General features: G+C 42.7%; 2 protein-coding genes across 4 annotated transcripts; one reads left to right on the top strand and one right to left on the bottom strand.

Annotated features, from left to right (window-relative positions):
* Positions 1–243: 243 nt before the first annotated feature.
* LOC110502370 (cystatin-F) lies at positions 244–4,315 on the top strand. Of its 3 annotated transcripts, none has more exons than XM_021580339.2 (4): positions 244–433; positions 926–1,083; positions 3,838–3,960; positions 4,121–4,315. In XM_021580339.2, exons 1-4 carry the CDS (start codon positions 292–294, stop codon positions 4,211–4,213), a joined length of 516 nt encoding a protein of 171 aa, XP_021436014.2. In that variant the 5' UTR covers positions 244–291; the 3' UTR covers positions 4,214–4,315. The 3 variants fall into 3 exon arrangements, with proteins under 3 accessions (XP_021436014.2, XP_036815893.1, XP_021436013.2); XM_036959998.1 differs by having other exon boundaries at positions 3,838–3,946; positions 4,121–4,295; XM_021580338.2 differs by having other exon boundaries at positions 266–433; positions 911–1,083.
* A 712-nt stretch (positions 4,316–5,027) lies between these two features.
* On the bottom strand, positions 5,028–13,389 carry LOC110502369 (adipocyte plasma membrane-associated protein). Its single transcript, XM_021580337.2, has 9 exons — positions 13,082–13,389; positions 12,208–12,324; positions 10,691–10,806; positions 10,195–10,287; positions 9,614–9,733; positions 9,201–9,375; positions 7,794–7,928; positions 6,663–6,855; positions 5,028–6,283 (listed from the first exon to the last, which is right to left on the bottom strand). Exons 1-9 carry the CDS (start codon positions 13,171–13,173, stop codon positions 6,074–6,076), a joined length of 1,251 nt encoding a protein of 416 aa, XP_021436012.1. The 5' UTR covers positions 13,174–13,389; the 3' UTR covers positions 5,028–6,073.
* Positions 13,390–13,953: the final 564 nt, after the last annotated feature.

Consider the following 13,953-nt stretch of genomic DNA (forward strand, 5'->3'; position numbering starts at 1 on the left):
TCTTTTCACCAATCAGATCGGAAAAATGCTATTACACAAGACTGTTCAAAGGGAGCTTTAAACCAATTTAAGGCCAATTCAAAATTGGTTGTGGTTCTTTTATTTTATGTACTGATTAAATATAAGTAAAGCACCACCTTTCCATGTAACACAATTAATGAAAATAATGTTCTGTTGCAAAAAGATGAGAGAATGTCAATCAAAAGATATTGAAATGATCAAACTAGTTTGTTCAGTTTTCTCTATTGGCTGCACCTGTTAGTTAATTGATTGTCTTGTGGAAGTAGGCCCATGGTAGGTTTGACTAGTCTGCAACATGTGGTGGAAGTGTTGCCTTACAGGAAGTCAAATAAACAGAGCAGTGTTGAGAAATCTCTAACAGGCATGGGGCTGAGTTACATGCTTCTGCTCTTCTCTGGCTTGTGCTCAATTGGTAAGATCTTATTTTAATAGGTTGAAATTGTCTGTGTTTAGTAGAAGTAGTATGGCATGTTCGTTATCTAGGTTTTCTTAGGATTGAGGATTTTTGTCCACAATTTAACAATTCTAATTACTTTACCATAACCACACAATGTCTGTAATTACAAAAATGTTGAATAATGAATTGTCTTTTGATCAGTAGCAGTGCATGACCGTTAATGATTACTGTTGTGAAATAATGCAGCTGTATCCTGTTAGCGTTAGGCCCTTATGGCTTGATTTCAGTTTCTTTGTGGGGAGTTAGGTTTCTCTGCTCATGTTGGTTGACTTAATCGGTATGAGAAATATATTGTCACTTGCCTTTTGGCAACAGTTCTGACTGTCAGTTGTAGCACAGTCTTGTGTAAGCTGACCTAATTCTGTGTTCATAGGAAGACCTGTCGAACCTAAAACATAACGTCGCAAACATTTAGTGAATTTGTTGAATTAGCTTCTTTTTTTTCAGTCAGTTGCCAAAGGTTAGTGCCTGGCGCTCCATATAAGATCGACACAAATGACAAGGGGGTCCTAAAAGCGGCGCTTCATGGGACCAATTCATTTAACAATCAGACCAATGATGCCTTTCTCTTCAAGCCATCTGCAATTGAAAAAGCCGAAAGACAGGTATGGAGGACTGACATTTTATACTGAAGTAGTCGTATATTGAATGCGTTGAAATAAGGATGAAAGCTATGTTGAATTGAAGTTCATGCCTCGCTGGTATAGTCCAACTGCACTGCTCAGAAAAATACAGGGAACACTTAAACAACACAATGTAACTCCAAGTCAATCACACTTCTGTGAAATCAAACTGTCCACTTAGGAAGCAACACTGATCGACAATAAATGTCACATGCTGTTGTGCAAATGGAATAGACAACAGTTGGAAATTATAGGCAATTAGCAAGACCTCCCCAATAAAGGAGTGGTTCTGCAGGTGGTGACCAGACCACTTCTCAGTTCCTATGCTTCCTGGCTGATGTTTTGGTCACTTTTGAATGCTGGCGGTGCTTTCACTCTAGTGGTAGCATGAGACGGAGTCTGCAACCCACACAAGTGGCTCAGGTAGTGCAGCTCATCCAGGATGGCACATCAATGCGAGCTATGGCAAGGTGGTTTGCTGTGTCTGTCAGCGTGGTGTCCATAGCATGGAGGCGCTACCAGGAGACAGGCCAGTACATCAGGAGATGTGGAGGAGGCCGTAGGAGGGCAACAACCCAGCAGCAGGACCGCTACCTCCACCTTTGTGCAAGGAGGAGCATTGCCAGAGCCCTGCAAAATGACCTCCAGCAGGCCACAAATGTGCATGTCTGCTCAAACGGTCAGAAACAGACTCCATGAGGGTGGTATGAGGGCCCGACGTCCACAGGTGGGGGTTGTGCTTACAGCCCAACACCATGCAGGACGTTTGGCATTTGCCAGAGAACACCAAGATTGGCAAATTCGCCACTGGCGCCCTGTGCTCTTCACAGATGAAAGCAGGTTCACACTGAGCACGTGACAGTCTGAAGACGCCGTGGAGAACGTTCTGCTGTCTGCAGCATGACCGGTTTGGTGTGAGTCATGGTGTGGGGTGGCATTTCTTTGGGGGGCCGCACAGCCCTCCATGTGCTCGCCAGAGGTAGCCTGACTGCCATTAGGTACCGAGATGAGATCCTCAGACCCCTTGTGAGACCATATGCTGGTGCGGTTGGCCCCGGGTTCCTCCTAATGCAAGACAATGCTAGACCTCATGTGGCTGGAGTGTGTCAGCAGTTCCTGCAAGAGGAAGGCATTGATGCTATGGACTGGCCCGCCCGTTCCCCAGACCTGAATCCAATTGAGCACATGTGGGACATCATGTCTCGCTCCATCCACCAACGCCACGTTGCACCACAGACTGTCCAGGAGTTGGCAGATGCTTTAGTCCAGGTCTGGGAGGAGATCCCTCAGGAGACCATCCGCCACCTCATCAGGAGCATGCCCAGGCGTTGTAGGGAGGTCATACAGGCACGTGGAGGCCACACACTACTGAGCCTCATTTTGACTTGTTTTAAGGACATTACATCAAAGTTGGATCAGCCTGTAGTGTGGTTTTCCACTTTAATTTTGAGTGTGACTCCAAATCCAGACCACCATGGGTTGATAAATTTGATTTCCATTGATAATTTGTGTGTGATTTTGTTGTCAGCACATTCAACTATGTCAAGAAAAAAGTATTTAATAAGAATATTTCATTCATTCAGATCTAGGAGGTGTTATTTTTGTGTTCCCTTTATTTTTTTGAGCAGTGTATCATAGAGATGACAGAACAGACACAGTGGCACTTACCCACGACGGCGGAGGAACAACATAAGGGTTTACCTAAAGGAGGCAGACCTGATGTTAGGGATGATTTTTTATTTAAATATTTTAATCATGAAGAACAAACTAATTGTTCTAGATTGCACATTCAAACCATGTCATGTTATTATAACACCAAGACAGTTTAAACATTTTTTTTTTTACAAGTATAACATTGAGAATTTGCCATATGCAGAAAGCACTACAAGTTGTCTAGCTAACATTACCTCGCTTTGCCAGGGTGGAGGAAAGCCAGAGTTGTCCACCAGAGGTGGGACCATGGGCGGCATACCTGGGGGAGGAATACCAGGGGGTGGAATATCTGGGGGGGGCATAACTGGCGGGCCCATGACTGGGGGGGGGCATTGGTCCTGGTACATTGCCCATCATTGGATCATATGGTCCGGGCATACCTGGACCATACCCGAATCCTGGCCCATCCATCGGTGGCCCATCAAAACATCCATCCATAGGTCCACCTGGACCCATTGGCCCATACCCATCCATGGGGCCTCTTGGCCCGTATCCATCCATGGGGCCACCTGGACCCATTGGCCCATAGCCTGGCCCATATCCGTGATAATCTGGGGGCATGGGGCCTTGCATCATTGGATCTCCCATAAAGTTAGGATGTGGACCGGGGCCACATGGGTTGATACATTTTATTTCCATTGATAATTTGTGTGATTTTGTCAGCACATTCAACTATGTAAAGAAAAAAGTATTTAAAAATAATATTTCATTCATTCAGATCTAGGATGTTATTTTAGTGTTCCCTTTATATTTTTGAGCAGTGTAGTTCAGGGCTGCCCAACCATCTTCCTGGAGATCTACCATCCTGTGGGTTTTCAGTCCAACCCTAATTTAACACACCTGATTCTACTAATTAGCTGCTCAACCAGACCTTAACTAGCTGACTCAGATATGCCAAATTAGGGTTGGACTGAACCTACAGGACGGTAGATCTCCAGGAAGAGGGTTGGGCAGCCCTGGTATAGTTAAGACTACACCAGGGAGGCACACACTTCTTCAGTTCAATGTAGCTTTCTGTTACAGATTGTAAAGGGACTCGAATACATTTTGGAAGTAGACCTCTCACGGACCGTGTGCCGCAAAAACGGACACAAAGACCCAGACCTGGCCAACTGCAAGTTCCAACCAGATGGTTTGTTGCAGCAGGTATTGTACGTTTTTAGTTTAGAAATATGATACATTATGTTGAAGCTGTATGTATAGCAATTGGGTGAATATCAGCACTAATTTTGGCTGGCAAGTGGATCATAGCTAAAAGTAATAACATTGGAGTGATTAATTATAATAGTGCATTTGTGTCTTTCAGACCTTCCACTGTGTCTTTGAGGTTTGGACAATGCCTTGGCTCCACTTCATGAAGACTACCTATTTTTCGTGCAGCCCATCTGACCGATCTTGAAGGAAGTTCCTAAGCTGTTTCTCTCCATACATGACTGAGCATTTTCATTCCTTGAAATAAAATTGAGCCTTAACGTATAGTTTAACAATGGCTATTACTATATGTCTTGAGTACCAATATGTATCTTAGGTTAACTTATCTAACCTTGTTATCCTCAAATAAGATGGTGGACTGCTTTATCCCATGCAAATTATACAATGAATTATAACTCATGTTTTGGCATGAGTTAGGGTCTGCACAGACTAATACATTCTGATCAACACCTTAAATCCCAGACTGGATCATCATATCTGTAGGAAAGAAAGAATAGAAAATCTGTGCGGCTGTTCCGAGTTGCGTTTGTGCTCGGGCTATCTAACTTCTAGAGATTCCATCTGAAGGCTTGCTCCACAGGGCCTTTGTACAGACTGGGATATGATTCTTCCTCAGCACTCCGTGACCTATATCCTTTGAAAAGCCTGGTCTATGATACAGCCTCCATCATTCAAAGGCTCTTATGAAACCAGTGCAGCAACGTCTGATCTTAGTGAGTAGAGAGCCAGCAGCAGTGGAGGGGCCCCTCCTACAGAGGGCAGCCCTGGGATCAGGCTCGCTGAGTGGGGTCGGAGCATCTTTGAAGCAGCTCTCCGTGCACCCTCTTAATGAGGCCCTTGATCTGATGAGCTCCACTGGCTCTGAGGCAGGGGAGGGTTTCCGTGTGCTCATTTCTACTGTACATTTGAGGTGTCCACTGACATGAAACTACCCCTGTCCAACTGGTTTCTCTGAAGACATGCAGTGGGGGCGGTAGTGTATATAAACACTAGAAATGTCATTTTTATTATTAGGCAAACTGTTTTATTTCAAAGGAAGCTCAGCTGAAGGCATTCAACATTGAGCAAAAAATTGACATTCCGTTAAGCAGTTGTGCAATATACAAAGTCAGGGGAAATGATTCATACTTATTTCCTTTTTCACCACAGTATGATCAACTTGGTCTAGGATATCTAAATATACACAAGAAATCAGTTTAAAGTGGCACTCCTAAAATACAGACTCAGTGTTCTTTACATCTATTTCTACTGATAAAATTAAGTCTGAAGTACAAGAATAACATTGTCAGTTATTTTTAGGGGTGAGATGAGAGCTCAGTACTGAATGGTTCACACAAGAAAAGTAACACATTTGGCACCTCATTTCAACAAAACAGACCTGAAATACAATGTACCTTACATGGGGATTTCTTCACAAACAATTTGGCCCAAGGAATGCTTGGTAAAAAAAAAAGCACTTGAGCTCCAAAGGAAACACACCATCATACTTGTCAACAGAAGTTAAAGGGTTAATAGTTCATTGTGGGCTGATAAGACTAGAAAGGATGGATATGCATCCCAGTCAAATGTGCCTCAGTAGTGCAGCTACTTAATGAAGACTAGCCCATGTTTTCCTGAAGCTGGCGAAAAGCAATGCAAACGCAGCACATCAAGCATTAAGCCATTCCGATCAATTCCAATGTATCTGTTATTGGAAAACACTCCTTTGGGAAAGACTAGGTAGGGAGGTGTTAGATAGGCAGAGAGCAGTCTCACAGTGCGGAACATATTGCTGTCTGATGAAAACCTATTCTCCATTTTTATTTAACACGTATTGAAAGCGGTAACTCCCCTCAATGTACTCTGAACATTTCATGACTCCAGGACCAAGAACATGTATTCAAAATAGCTTCTGAAGTTTCATAATAGTATGTTTGTTAATGGGAAAATATGGCAGTTTTTCCCATTTCCTGAAAAGTTCCTGTTTTGGAGATGAGTGGTTTTCATTAGAAAGCAACACTATATGGTTTTTTTTTTTTCGAGACAGCGGTTGTGCTCAGCTCCCAGCTCAAACCTTGCTGAGATCCAGCTTGCAGAGGTAAGGGGAGCGGAAAGAGCCTAGGTAGAGGTGGCCGTCGTGCTCGTGTGCCTCGCTGACGTAGGCTGCCACCATGCCGTGGGGGTCATGGAAGCTACGCATGCATGCCCCGCTCTCCTGGAGCTCTATCACCAGACTGTAGCGAGGCACAAACTTCATCAGCACGTCCTGACTGAAGAGCTGCAGGGAGAGGGGGAGGGATGGGAGAGGGGGATGAGTCTTATCACCAAAACCAGACTGAAGTAGAGATCACACAAAGAGACAGTCTAACAACATGGTCTCATGGTCACAATGAATGAGGTATACTGTATGTATTCCTTCGATATTTGTTAGGCAGATTTCCAGCATGCAAGATCCCAAACCCTTGTATGCAGAAACACCCAAGAAACAGACCAACAGGAATGAATACCAGACTTATAGTCACAGTAAATAGGACACGTCAATCCTCCCTTTAGTCTTTTGGTGGATTAAAATGAACTTCCATGTAAATGGACAATAAAGATATCGTTTTACAACATATCATATAATACCATATGCTATCACATGTCATATCATCTACCTTAAATATTAGCTTCTTTATCCAGGGCTTCTGGGCCAGAAAGTCCAGCATGGAGAATCCAGGGTTGGGCCGCACAGCTGACATGGCCACCCAGTACCCTCCAGAGGAGCTGCGACGGATGTTGTCAGGGAAACCAGGAAGGTTGTCAACAAACGTGTCCATTCCTCCCTTATTTAGACCTGACACATGGACCCTGCACGGACACAGTCAGAAACAAAGTCGTGGAAATTCAGGAGATGAGGGAAAGAAAGTCCATTCTGTCATGCAGATTAAGGTTAAAATGGCTTGCCTCATGCTTATGGTATGTGTGACAGGTAACAGAGGTATTATGGGAAACAATTCAAAAACATTTGACAAAACTCCTGTACGAGCAGTCTTCACAATACTTTGAAGACTGTGTTATTGAAAAACAAGCCAGCTTCAGATCTCTTAGCAACAGCAGGGGATTTGACTCTGTCTGCATTGATAAAGCCAAAAGAAAATGCATGACTTATGACTATTATAAACCAGTTATTGGAGGGAGACAATCTACTTGCTGGGGAAACCTAAAATACCATGAAAAAATTTAATAATAATAATTCTGCCCCATTTTTCAGGGAATCAACTTACTGATTTCCATTATGCACAGTCATCAAATAAAAAACCTTCCCCTAACTGTCTGCATTACCATACGCGCTGAAATTAACAAACAATGAACACCTCCCTCCCACTCATTCCCCCTCACCTCCAAAATTAGTGTAAGGACAAGCCAATATAATGTCTTTCTGCTCCGGCAGCTCAGTGAAGGGGCTCTGTTACCGAGGCAACGGTGAGCTTGCATCATTTATACATGTGAGTCGTGGGAGAACTGACTGCTCCCGGCAATTTTTTAAAAGTTTGATATTACAAAGGCAACATATATTCATGAAATCTTGATAAGGGAGAGAGAAAATAATGAAAACCAGAGAAGAATTTAAAAAAACCTGTTGGCGCACTTGGAGCACGTTAAAAAATCCGGCACCACAACAACCATCTGATGAAACATGAGATAACTAAAGAATGTTTCAATCCCCTTTGGGAAGCATTTCGTCACTCGGTGCAGTAGTGAAATAAGGTTGGTTGTGTTCCTCAGGAGGATCAACTCTACAGTACCTGCGTATCCTAGCCATAGTGGTCTCAGCCACCAGCACAGACTCCTCATCAGGGAAAAGCTGGATCCCGTTGGCAAAACGAAGGTTCTCCATCAGCACGGTCACCTCCTTGGTCTCTGTGTCATACTCCAACACGCTAGAAGACAGGCAAAGGGTTACATACGGACAGCTTCGCTCAGCCGTCAGGTTGTTGTCTTAATAAAGTGTTCAATTTCTTAAAAATATAAGGTGCATAACCTGCATTATGTATCAACACAAATGCTTTCATTCTAGAAAATTCAATCTTCAAATATGACAAGGCCCTATACCAGGGGTCTCCAACAGGTCGATCGCGAGCTACCAAAAGCTCGCAGCCCACCTATGAGTAGCTCGCAGCCCACCTATGAGTAGCTCGCAGCCCACCTATGAGTAGCTCGCAGCCCACCTATGAGTAGCTTGCCAAACAATTCTGAAAGTACATGCAATTTTCAAGTGTTCCACCGCAAACTGTCATAAACAAATATCACAAGTATCAGACACCGCAAGCTCCCAGCTACTATCGAATCAACGCAACATTTACATTATCCCACCCCTGGTTAGCCACTATTGGCTTAAAAAGCCAAACCTAACACAATATCTGCCAATTAATTTACAGAAATACGTAAAGTATTTAAAGTAAAGTAAAAATAATACAGAAATAATTCCCCAAAACCTTCTCAATGAAATGTTAACTGTAAAGTAAGCTTACCTGGCAGAAGTATATCACGAGTAAGTATATCATTTGTATCTGTTATTTGTCCATTTTGCCATGAAATGAGCAGCAACAGTACAGAACCATCGCTAGACAGGCACATTAGATGGCACATTCCTCACTCGCTAGATGAGAAATTAAAAAGGGCCAGATGTGCAATTAAAGGAGAATTACACTCCAAAATCCTTCCAGACATAAAATAAATTGTCTCCTGATTTGATTTAAGCATTGACATGGACTCAGAAGATTCCATTTCATTGTTTCTCTACAAAATTATCATTTTGAGATTGAAAAAGTAAAATATCTAAAACCCAAAAAATAAAACAGTACATAATTTGTGAGATAAAAAAATTACATATTTTATAGGGCTTTATAGTGATTTTTTTGTTGTTTATTAGCCATTATTGTACCAGGTATATTGTAAGAAAACAGTGCACTACTTTCTCCTGTACACTAAGGACCTGGGAAGTGTTGCAGAGGAGAAGAGAAGAATGTGCCTATTGAAAGCTAGAAAAAAATGAGTAGCTCACAACATGTTTCATTTCTCATGCTACAAAAGGTTGGAGACCCCTGCCCTATATGCATATCAAATATCAATAGAAACTCTTGACAAAGTAGACAAGACCTTGCTATTAGAATGTGCTCAAGGATCTCCGTGTGTTCTGTGGTAACAGTTACCGTCCATCTGCTGTGGCCTCCATGATGAGATGAAGGTAGTCTCTGCGCTGCCACCTGCTGCTAGAGTCGGTGAAGTACACTTTCCTCCCATCCTGCGTTACATCCAGGTCATTGACAAAGGAGAGCCTCCGGCCCCCAACCATCTGCCCAGCCGACACCAGGTTGGTCACCTCACCTTCGTAATGAGTCAAAGAAACACTAAAATGACTTGCATAATCCAGCACTTTTATTTTGAGGATAGTATATTGAACAAAATTGATTAAACTGAGTAAAATGTGAAATTGTTGGAAAATCTAAAACAAATATTTAATACCTTGCAAAAAAACAAACAGGTCTTTGTCACATTATTGATATTAAAATCGATCCTATAAGGAATAGAGAACTGCGATGCCATTGCTGTGTGTGCTGCTTACCTGTGACAGGGTTGACCTTGAACAGCCCAAGGTAGGCATCAGCTACAAACAGGGTGCCGTTAGGACCCACTCTGATACCCAGGGGTCGTCCACAGCTAGGCTCCTGTTCACGGGATCCATCTACAACAAAGCACATAACACAGTGGACATGTGGTGTGTAAAGTAATTTATAATTTATTGGGAGAAATTATTTCAATCATTTTGAACAGGCTAATCTGATTAATATGAGCACATGTTTGGATTAGAGCTTGAGTCTATTCTTGAGGTCTTTTCAGTTTTGAGCCAACATGCTAGGCCTGTTGTGCATTAAGCTGTCCTTGTTGTGTAAGCATAAAAACAATCCATAAAGGGCATGAGGGAAATGCACCTGCTAAGAGTTGCTTATGAATGAGCATTTGAAACTCCAGTCTTGAGCAATGGGAACTGTTGGGTCATTCGTCTAAATCATGTCATGTTGAGGGAAGAGACAACATTGTGTCATGAAAGCTTAAGAAATCAGATGGACACACAAGATGGACACACAATCAGATGGACACACAGTGTGTGAGTAACCAGTTAGTCAAAGCCCCTCTCTCACTTACCACAGGGTGGCTTGCCAAGTCTGGCTATAACAGTGATGCTCTTGCCCTCAATCTTCACTATCTTTCCATCAGCCGTACCAGTGTAAATCAAATCTATAGAGAGAGAGCGAGAGATAAACAATCAAAATGTGCATGTTGAAACTGGTCAAACGCAAAGGCAATATGTTGGACATCAGCATAGAACAACCGTTGCAGAGGTAAACTAATAATGCACAAGTCAAATCAAAGGTGACAATGTGTCATGCCAAATATCTGTCCGTCACTAAGACCCACAGAGTATGTGCAGATTTGGAAACTTAAGCATCTGCTATTATTGGTCAACACAGCCATCCAGACAGTATTACCCCAGCATTGCCCCTTCAACTTTGAACTATCAGACTGCTGTTACTGTGGAATCCCCACAAATTACACAAGCCCCAAACAAACTGGGTGAAAGATGTGAAAGACATTGTCATGTGGCGAGACTCCAGCTGGAATACTCTAGTCCCATACTGACCTCCAAAGTTAGCGATAGACTCTGGGCCAACAAGCTGGTCCTCAAACAGCCGCTGTGCCTCCCTCAGCTTAAAGTTGGGCTCGTAACAGCCAGACATAAGGGGCGGCTCATTGAGGCTGAAAAGACAAGAGGAAAGAAATGAGGAAACAAAATCAAAAAGCGCCTAAGGGAAAATTGCAACCGTGCATTCAAACTTTGAGCAGAGTGCCTCATCAATCTTTCTTCAATCAATAATTAAGCAATTACTGAAAAAGTAATGTTTGGCTAAGCATTTTGTCTTTGCATCAGAACATCTAGGCCTACATGATCAATTCTATTGATAAGGGATAACTGAAACCATTCTACATACTGACTATATACTACATAATATGTATGCTATACAAGTAGTATAGGCCCAGTCATTCAGTGGAGTGAGATCTGTGAGAAGGACTAGTACATAATAGTTTCCAAAAACCGATTTCCAGAAAGTTGAAAAGTAAGCAGAAATGTTGACTATGCAGACTGATTCTAAAGTATCTTGCTGTAAAGCTGATTAAACAGTCTTAAGCAGGAAGTACCAGCGACTCGCTACACTACAGGACTGTTTTGCTAGCACAGACTGGAATATGTTCCGGGATTCATCCAATGACATTGAGGAATACACCACCTCAGTCATCGACTTCATCAATAATTGCATCAATGACGTCGTCCCCACAGTAACTGTACGTACATATCCCAACCAGAAGCCATGGATTACAGGCAACATCTGCATTGAGCTAAAGGCTAGAGCTGCCGCTTTCAAGGAGCGGGAGACTAATCTGGACGCTTATAAGAAATCTCGCTATGCCCTCAGACGAACCATCAAACACAAAGCTGCTGGGCCAGACGGATTACTAGAACGTGTACTCAAAGCATGCGCGGACCAACTGTCAAGTGTCTTCACTGACATTTTCAACCTCTCCCTGACCACCATAGTCCCTGTGCCCAAGGAAGTGAAGGTAACCTGACTAAATTATTATCACCAGGTGGCACTCACGTCTGTAGCCATGACGTGCTTTGAAATGCTGGTCATGGCACATATCAACAGCATCCTCCCGGACACCCTAGACCCACTCCAATTTGCATACCACCCCAACAGATCCACAGATGACGCAATCTCAATCGCACTCCACATTGCCCTTTCTCACCTGGACAAAAGGAACACCTATGTGTGAATGCCCAAGTTATAGACTGTTTTCTCTGCTACCACACAGCAAGCGGTACCGAAGCGTCAAGTCTAGGACCAAAAGGCTCCTCAACAGCTTCTACCCCGAAGCCATTAGACTACTGAACAATTCATAACAATAGCCACCGGACAATTTACATTGACACCACCTAATTGCTCCTGTAAGTCGCTCTGGATAACAGCGTCTGCTAAATGACTCAAATGTAAATGTCAACATTCCTTGAAGTCATTACGTTTCTGAGACATTAGAGTGAACATGATTCTAAAGAACAGGAGAGGAAAAAAAGAAGGATTTAAATTCTTGACAGCTCACCTAAGCAGCTCAGGGTGAATAGGAGACTCAAGCAGAAAAAAGACTACAAGCATTGGAAGGATCAGGCATCCTCCCAGGGTCACCAGGATCACACGGAATACCTTTCCACTATAGGTACTGGGAAAAACAAAACAGATAAATGAAACACTTTTTTAAATACAGCTGAGGAAATGTTTCCTCTCTCAAATTCATAGACAGGGCACTAGATGCAACGACTGACAGTCTGACATTCATATGATATATATTTATACATTGTCGGTGTATGTTGTTGTTAAACAATGGCATAGGCCTATAACCTTTATATTTGGGGTTATAAGTTACGATAGTTGTGTCCTCAGGCATAGGCCTAAGTTACATTCTTCAAGAATCAATGGGTATATCGAACTGATTCCCAGATCCCAGACTATAGCTTTAATATCAATTTGTTATTGGGTGTTTGAAGAGATCTATGAAATCTGGTCAACAGTGGATAATACAGTACTCAAAACATACACACAGAATGCACATGTATCTATTTTCAGAGGGAAAGCATCTATGAAAAACCTGAATAGGCCTTACTATCAGTAGCCTACACTAAGTGCACGCTGGTCAACGCTCTCTCCACTTATTACTGACTGTTTGGTTCATACCATGCATGCATAATGCAAAGTAATTGCACATTCAGTCCATCCACTTTTACCTTTAGTCAGTGAGTGTACAACTGACCTAGATATGGATTGTTTACCTCTGCATCTGCCATCAGCTAGGAAGCGCAAATGAGAATCATGCAGTCTGATACACAGTGGTTGATTGTGCATCGTTGCGTGATGCAATACTACAGTAGCAAGGAAAGCAGCATCTGATGTTAATATCAATACTGAGTAAGATAGCTTACCTGGTGCCCTTGTATTGGGGTTCCTGTAATTCGTCTGTGATGATCTGTGGTCTGTTCAGTCTCCTGAACCGCAGTCCCTCTGGCTCATTCATAATGAAATGAGACTTCTTCTACTATGACTCTATTACCCAAGAATGATGTTTAAAATAAGAAGCTCGCTACATGAGTAGGTTGATCATTTGATTGGTTGTAAAGACAGACAAATACAGGATATCGTAGAGATATCTACAGTATACGACGAGCTTTCTGAGTGGACACCTTTTTCGCAATACGCATTTTTTTCTTCTACGTCAGCGACAGCTGCTGTCTCTAGATCATTGATGTTCAACGCCACCTTCTGTTGTGGAGTGTGCATTACAGACCCTTTTGGAACGTCATATTGCCAGAGATAAATAAAATAAAATGTTATTTGTCACATGCGCCGAATACAATAGGTGTAGACCTTACAGTGAATTACTTACTTACAAGCCCTTAACCAACAATGCAGTTTTAAGAAAATACCTACAAAAAAAGTAAGAGATAAGAAAAACAAATAATTAAAGAGCAGCAGTAAATAACAATAGCGGGGTTATATACAGGGGTACCCATACAGAGTCAATGTGTCAATCTGCGGGGGCACTGGTGTTGAGGTAATTGAGGTAATTATGTACATGCATGTAGGGTTATTAAAGTGGCTATGCATAGATAATAACAGAGAGTAGCAGCAGCGTGGGGGGTTCAAATAGTCTGGGTAGCCATTTGACTAGCTGTTCAGGAGTCTTATGACTTGTGGGTAGAAGCTCTTTAGGAGCCTCTTGGACCGAGACTTGGCGCTCCGGTGCCGCTTGCCGTGCGGTAGCAGAGAGGGCAGTCTATGACTAGGGTGGCTGGAG

The sequence above is a fragment of the Oncorhynchus mykiss genome, chromosome 23 (genome assembly GCF_013265735.2).
Source record: "Oncorhynchus mykiss isolate Arlee chromosome 23, USDA_OmykA_1.1, whole genome shotgun sequence".
Classification (NCBI taxonomy): Eukaryota; Metazoa; Chordata; class Actinopteri; order Salmoniformes; family Salmonidae; genus Oncorhynchus; species Oncorhynchus mykiss.

Bases quoted from the DNA above. Each gene is read 5' to 3' on its own strand.
- LOC110502370 (XM_021580338.2), top strand. From the start codon at position 292: ATGGTAGGTTTGACTAGTCTGCAACATGTGGTGGAAGTGTTGCCTTAC. The intron at 434-910 runs GTAAGATCTTAT...TTGTTGAATTAG, and splicing joins CTCTGGCTTGTGCTCAATTG to CTTCTTTTTTTTCAGTCAGT. The intron at 3,961-4,120 runs GTATTGTACGTT...TGTGTCTTTCAG, and splicing joins CAGATGGTTTGTTGCAGCAG to ACCTTCCACTGTGTCTTTGA.
- LOC110502369 (XM_021580337.2), bottom strand. From the start codon at position 13,173: ATGAATGAGCCAGAGGGACTGCGGTTCAGGAGACTGAACAGACCACAG. The intron at 7,929-9,200 runs GTAACTGTTACC...CCTGTCTTCTAG, and splicing joins GAGGCCACAGCAGATGGACG to CGTGTTGGAGTATGACACAG. The intron at 6,284-6,662 runs GTAGATGATATG...CTCTCCCTGCAG, and splicing joins TAAAGAAGCTAATATTTAAG to CTCTTCAGTCAGGACGTGCT.